Source organism: Morone saxatilis, unplaced genomic scaffold (assembly GCF_004916995.1).
Source record: "Morone saxatilis isolate NCDOM2014 unplaced genomic scaffold, NCSU_SB_2.0 Contig5, whole genome shotgun sequence".
NCBI lineage: Eukaryota > Metazoa > Chordata > Actinopteri > Moronidae > Morone > Morone saxatilis.
The window spans coordinates 6,432,233-6,439,529 of record NW_023340095.1 but is presented as its reverse complement, the minus strand read 5'-3'; the positions used below and the strand labels follow the sequence as shown (position 1 = coordinate 6,439,529).

Below are 7,297 nucleotides of genomic sequence, written 5' to 3'. Positions count from 1 at the left end.
CAACATCACAAGTGGAGGGCTGTGAAGACGAAGCCATTTGTTACCTATTACTCTCTGAGCTCTTGTTAGTTGCTCTCCGCTTCACTTCCCTCCCAAACTTCAGTCAGTGGATCATTTTCAGAGCGACAGGATGGGATCGCAGACCGGGGCAGCTCTGCAGAAACAGACGCTCCTGTGGTTCATTGTAGGTGAGTCTCTCACAATGTGGTTGCTTTGGTGTGTGTAATGAAGACAGAGGAAGGTGGTTAAGCCAAACTATGACTTCTGTTTGGAAAATACCAGAAGACAAATCTTGAAGAAGACGTGAAGAAATAGGTTCCTCGTACTCATAATTAATTTGAAACAAATGAGTTTGGAGTACTTGTTATGTTTATGGAGGCTGAATAAACGAGTTCAATCACTCTCTTCACACCCAGACAAGAATGTGAGTTTTATATTCCATACAACTTTTAAAAAAAAATGCAGTGTTGTTTCAAGAGCTGGTGTGTTTGTGGTACTCAATAATCATATTAAAATGACCTTTAATTATTGTTTCCGCTGTGTAGACCAGTGGTTCTCAACCTGGGGTTCTTAAGAAGGTTCAGAGGAATATTTTAATTTAATTTTTAGCCCAATGAGAGAATGTATATGAATGACTATTCTGTTAATAAGTTTCCCGCTCTTCACTGTTTAATCTGCCAGTCTACAATATAGACAGTTATGCAATAACTAAATCTTAATCTTATCTGTCTGGGATCCCTGAGACTACATCTTATCAAATACAGGTCAGTGGCCTGATGTGTATCGATTTGAGGGTCCTTGGCACCTGAAAGGTTCAGAACCACTGGTGTAGACTACAAAATGCTTTTTTATATCTCACTTTATCATTATATTAATCACCTAACCTGTGGGTTTGTTATGATATGAAAACAGATTTATAATAGGATTAGTACCTGTCACCCTATGTGGTGAAGTGTAAACAGCATAATCTTTATTTAAAGTGGAGCATAGCAGTGCATCTGGGAAGTGGTTACTGTCAGGGAATAGTATGAAGGAGATCACATATGAGCACACTTACAATTACAATACAATTTATAATCATATCAAGAGGAAGCTTAATCTCTGTACTGTAACCCAGACAGGGATTTGTACAGCTGGGTATTGCTGTACAGTGGATCCGTTGTTTAAAATATATGTGGTAACTTTGTGTATTAATGGACCTTCTCTATGGTTTTGAGTATTAAACCAAAACAGTTTTTCTCAGAGTTTTTATTTCTCTGTATTGGAATGTGAAGACAACCTATCTAATTTGCAAACGACTGAATTTATTCGCCCACTCACTACATCGCTAACCCTATTAGTCAACTCTTTAATTATAATGATTGCTGTTTGTTCGCAGGTAGAAAGTCTGCCTTAACTACCCTGTTCACTTGTATTTTTTATTTATTTAATTCTGCTTACTGCTGCATGTTCACATGTAGAAAGATCAAAAAAGGCTCAAATTGAGGGTGAACTTCTTTTTCCATATAGAATACATTTTGGTGGCTGCACAACAATTAAAATCTGCTTGCTATGTCTCTTCAGTGTGCAGAACAAATAGGGAGGCTGAAAACAAAACATTAGATAGAAGATAACATTACACCTCTAATTTTTGCTGGGAAAATGGTGCTCTCTCAGCTAGATAACCAGATCCTGCAGTATTCAGTAAGTTAATCAGTTCGATTGGTGGGTGTAGGCTTCTCTAAATGTTAGATTATCTCATTGGAGTGGCTGTAATTTCTTTTTGCAACATTTGTGTAGTATTATCAGGTTGTGTTGTTTACTCGGTTGTAAAGGTGAAAACATATACTTAGCAGCTTCTGTCATTCAATCTAGGACAAAACAACATTAAATAATAATAAGTAAAATGAATATATTTGTTTGATGTTTTCAACACCCACCTGTTAGTTGGGGATGTGTTATCCAAGAGGGCTCCGTCTTAAATCCTACAAGAACAGAACCATTTGAGGAAAATATCATATCGTGTTTTTTCTGACTTGAATTACTATAAACGGGATACATTTTGCGGTGGCCCAGTGGTGAAGGCACAACATCTGAGCTTCACGTCTGGCTTAAGTCATCCCTCCTCTCCATCCTGTCTTCTCTCTACAGTGATGTGTAAGAAAGGCATAAAAAACCATAAGGGTCTAGGTAGTAACGTTTAGGAGGAGCTACTGGCAGAAATGGAATATAATATGCATAACTATGTTTTCATTTCAATCACCTGAAAATCATTATGTTTTTTTATCTTGGTATGAGCCTTTGTTGTCTACAGACGCTGCGGGTTGCCTTCCATGGAGTCCACCATGTTGAACCGGCATGTTTCTAGCCCAGAACAAACAAACCAAACATTGCTGTACATGTGCATTTCGTTTTCGTGGCCACGTTGTTTTGGGAGGGTAAAGGGAGCGTTTGCAATCGCAACTACATGCTAGATGCCTAAATCCTACACACTGGTCCTTTAAAACTAATACTGTTGTGCTTTTTCCAAAAAATCAGTTGCTCAAATTAAAAATAATCTTATTTAGTCTGTGCAAAATTATACCTATTTAGCTTACATTCAGGATTTTTAAATTAGTAAAGCTGTAAACCTTACTGTATGAAAAGTGTCTGTGTGGGCCTTGTTTTGTACTGAATAGAACAACCTGGCAATGGTCCAGCATGGTTAAATAATCTCTTGTTGATCACATTTATTATTTATATTATATTTATATTAATTATTATTTGATAAGCGGGGCTGGGTTATTATTTTGTGTCAGCATAAAGGTGTGTCTTTCAAACGAAGAGAAATGTCACACTTTTTGTCTGTTTAGCACCTGGCAGATTAGAAAACAAGGTCAGTCAGTGTTTGGTTTCATGTTGATCATCATAATGCTTTTTAATATTTTTTAAACTAGGAAAACTGTATTTGCCCAATGCACCACATTTCTGTCAAGCAGAAATGGTTAAATTTAGAAGAAATGCAGTGTAATTAAAATGTGTTTTGCAGTAACTGCAGTATATGTGAAGTATGTTTGAATTAAGAAGATTAAAGCTGCATTTCTTATGTGATGTGCGGTATTTTGACACATTTTATGTTAATCTTAGCTAAAGGGAGAATACATATTTTATTTTTAAGTTAAATATGCTTGCCTGTAGCACTTTATTATCGAGTTGAAAAGGTTAAAAAGTAGTAATCCATGATTGTGTATAAATAGCCATGTGAATTAATTGTAAGGCTATAAGGCTATAGTCATTTCTTTTTAGTTTTTCTTTTTATCTCCTACAGTGTGGTCACAACATGTTTATGGAGCATCCATGCTGTGTATCATCAATAAAGGTTTTATGAACAGTAATGCGACATGAAAATTAACAAAATATACCCGTGAATATTTTAACTGACCTGAACAAAGCTATTTGAATCAGGTGATATGTTATTTCCACGTCTAGTACACTGGATCCACTAATTAAGTAGATTTAATGAGAGTTTGACAGAGTGCTGGACATGGAGTTTCTGAAATGATTACATTTTCTTCATAATGCATTGCCATCATTACAAATGTATGATAAGCCTGCTCAACTGATAAAGCTGTGTAATGATGGAACATGTCCAGTCTCATCTGCCTCCTTTCCTGTCTCTTTCTCTGCTGAATACACATATATTTACAGCATTTGTAATTTTAGACACATGAAGACATTCAGCGGAGTTGGGTTCACTCCCCAACCTCTAACACTAAGGCCAACCACTAAATGCTTTACCCTCAGCTGAACTGTAATGTGAATCTCATTCCCTAACCCCAAACTAAGCATTTAACATTGCGGAGTCCAACAAAAATGTACTCAGTGTCCTGATTTTTGTTGTTTTGTAGTTATACTTGTTCTAGACGTCTCAATGTTTATAAAAAAAAAAAAAAGTGAACACACCTCTTCACAGTTTAAATGCATACTGGAAATACACCAAACTGCTGTATTCATGAATTCAGACTGTGACGCTGTCTACCAAAGGTGTTCAAGCAAGGTTCCTCTGCTCTTTGCTTTTTGTAGGTGTTATTTTTACAGAAAGAGGAAGTTATGACTCATCACAGCAGCACCAGGTTGTCTCATTACTGTTTCACCCCCCATTTAAAACATGAGTTTTGCTGTGAACATTTTTATTTTATATCCCAAGATTACTTAACAATTATCCCAATTCAGGCAGTTCATTTATACGTCTAGGACACTTTTATTCTGTCAGTCTTACAGGCACTTTTAAAGACTAACAGTGTACTTTAATCAATAGAGCACAGAGTTGATACAAATCAAAAGAACATCTACCACTGAAGTCATCAGCATCATTTGTGCCCTGACAGAAGCAGTTTGTTTTCTGGTAATTTTTTGGCCAATGAGTACAGAACGGATAAAGGGAAAGGAGTCTTCACTCTTTCTCATAGATATGAAGGGATTGGCACAGAGAGACACTTTAATCCTCTTTCCCTGACACCATCGTCTTTCATCTGACGGCTCAGGATTCAATTTGAATTCATTTGGAATATTTCACACACACAAGCGACTCACTAGACAGTAGTGAAATGACAAAAGGGAAATATTTTGAGGAACGTCTCAAGAGAAAACATCTGGCAATTCTGACAGTTTGACTGGAATGACTGAATATCCTGTAAGCAATCAAAATGGCTGAAGCAGTGTACTCCCAACAAAAGTGTGAGGCTCAGTGGGTCATAAGACAGTACTGTCTGGTAGGTACAGTACATTGCACGAGTAGGTGGCCTGTTACCTTTAATAAGTCTTGATTTTGGGCAAGCCTTTAATCAATTCTTCTTCCAAAATGAAAAAGTTATTAAAAGAAAAGCTCAAGTTAATTAATTTTCATTGGGTGGCTTCATGTAGAACAAAGCTTTTAAAAATCCAGCTGATTTAAAGGATAGTTTCAGATTCTTTTAAGTCTTTCTTAATAAAATACTTACATGCCTTTTGTACATCACTAGATATTGGCCAATGTAATCTTCCTTCCTGTCTAATCTGGCTATGAGGTGATCCCTAGACTGCAGCCATGTTAAGAGCATCTTTCCTGGCAGTTGTGTGTATTATTGGTGATAGTCAGGCAACAAACCAACATGTGAGAACCAGGACGTATCTCTCCGCCATTTTGTCGTAAAAATGGCTGTAACTTTGGGGAGATACCACTTGATTTGACTTGAATGTCCTCAAAGTCCAGAGCACACAGACCAAACACTGACTGTACTTCACAGCCCAAACTCATTCCCGGGTCGTCAAATACAGACGTGAGTGGTGTTCAGTTAGTTGCAATCTGCAGCTTCACCGCTAGATGCCGCAAAATCCTACACACTGGTCCTTTAGGATGGAAAAATCGTAACATGTCCTTTAACTTAAGTCTTTGTATTTCCAATGTTTTTCTCAAGATTGAAAAGTCTACTGCAGGAGACGAGATACAGACTTCTCGATGATGAAATTCGAATTTTTCTTGAACAGATAAGCGTTTGTTGCATCAGTGTATAATTGCTACTTTGTCAGTAGTTGCTTGGCTGACATCCTGCAGCACCAGCAGGCATGAATTTTGTTAAGGCAACAATGTTAACACAAAAAAGCAGGAGGAGGAGGAGGAGGAGAGACAGAGAGTGTAGCTGACCCCCCACTGCTTACAGATACATTTTATGAGTCTGTGATGTTGCCAACCAGACACAGTAATGTTCATTTCTGTACTTTTCCCCCCAAGTTAAGCTCTCTAGAGGACATACATGCATAGATTTTATAAAAAGTGCCCAGCTCTTGCTGTTTCTGGTCTGCTCAGACAAAGGAGCACGTATTTCTGATGTGAAGGACTCAAGAGGTCGTCAGTATAGAGAGAGAGAGAGAGAGAGAGAGAGAGAGAGAGCGAGTGAGAGAGAGATGGAGGAGGGGAGACAGAGAGACAGATAGAGATAAATTAGGTAGGTGGGGCTGGATATTGAAAGTTTTAATAGCGCTGATATATATATGTGTGTGTGTGTTTGTGTGCATCCTGTGAGCCGACCTGCCCACTAGACTTTGGCTAATTAGATGGATTGAGAATGAGAGATGAAAGAAGGACAAGAAAGACTGAGCTGTTTTTCATGTGTATTATTAGATAACTTCCCTCGTACACTTCCTCTTTCTATTCAGTCTCCTTCGTCAGTTCTCCCCCCCTCCTTTCCCATGAGAGTTACTCAGAAGGGAGGTAAATACAGATATCCAACGAGTGACAAAATAACAACACAGGAAATTCAAATATTGACCTGAGGTCATGCTTATGCACTGCACAGAGGGGTTTCAGCTTTTGAAATCCGCAGTTAGCTGCAGCAAAAGCAGTTTGCTGCACTCAAATCAATATGGGCTCACCAATGGAATAATTGTTTCTAACTTGGGTTCAAAAATCTCATTTCATACTCTTTTGAGAGGATTAGTGAGCCCAAATGCCTAGCCATAATTGGTGAGCAGTAGAAACACTTGTGTCTGTCTACAGTTGTGAGAGAAAAGGAATTGAAGGGGTGCTGAGAGTGTCTGGCATCACCCTTGCTAACGCAGACTGTGAAGATCCTAATTAGTTGTAGATCTTTTGTAATGCTGGGGGACATCAACTGCCTCTCTTGTTGCTTTCCAAATTAACAAACCACCCATTCTGTGTATTTGTGTGTGTGTGTTCACGATCCACTCAGCTTTAATATTGTAACCCACTCGCTGAACAGATTGTTATTTATTGACCAATTTTAACCTTGGATTACATTTCAAAAAATTGTTTTAAAGGTTAAGTTCCAACATTTCTTTTAGTTAATATTCATGTAATTATTCATAAAATGTTATGGTAAGGGAAAGTATGCTGTCACGATTAAAGCAATTGATATTCCAATTAGTATGCCAATGTTGGGACAAACACTGCTTTCTTTTTACACATTGAGCAGATTAAACATTCATTTTGAATGGACATCCAATATTTACTCTCCTTTTAGTTTATTTTTTTCTGTTTGGCTATTTAGCAGATAAATGCACCATTATGTTCACCAGCTACCTGCTAACTTTGTCTGCTGTTAGTTGCTATGATACTTTCTGGAAACAGCTGCTTACTGTTTCTGGAAGTAATGGTGAGAGCTGTGAAACTCAACTTCAAGAAAAGTTTTGAACCATAAAACCAAAAACAATGAGCTGAATCAGAATCAGAATCAGAATCAGATTTATTGCCAGGTAGGTTTTTACACATACGAGGAATTTGTCTTGGTGCAATGGTGCTTAAAATATACAATCACACAAAAAAATAAAAAGATAAATATAT

General features: G+C 37.5%; 1 protein-coding gene across 2 annotated transcripts in view; it reads left to right on the top strand.

The window, feature by feature from the left end:
• The window catches only part of ramp1 (receptor activity modifying protein 1), a gene marked incomplete in the record, with an annotated part of 56,151 nt that overhangs the window by 466 nt on the left and 48,388 nt on the right, over positions 1 to 7,297 (top strand). For both annotated transcript variants that reach the window (XM_035677345.1, XM_035677346.1), the window contains 1 exon segment: positions 39 to 188. In XM_035677345.1, coding sequence (XP_035533238.1) covers positions 131 to 188 — 58 coding nt within the window.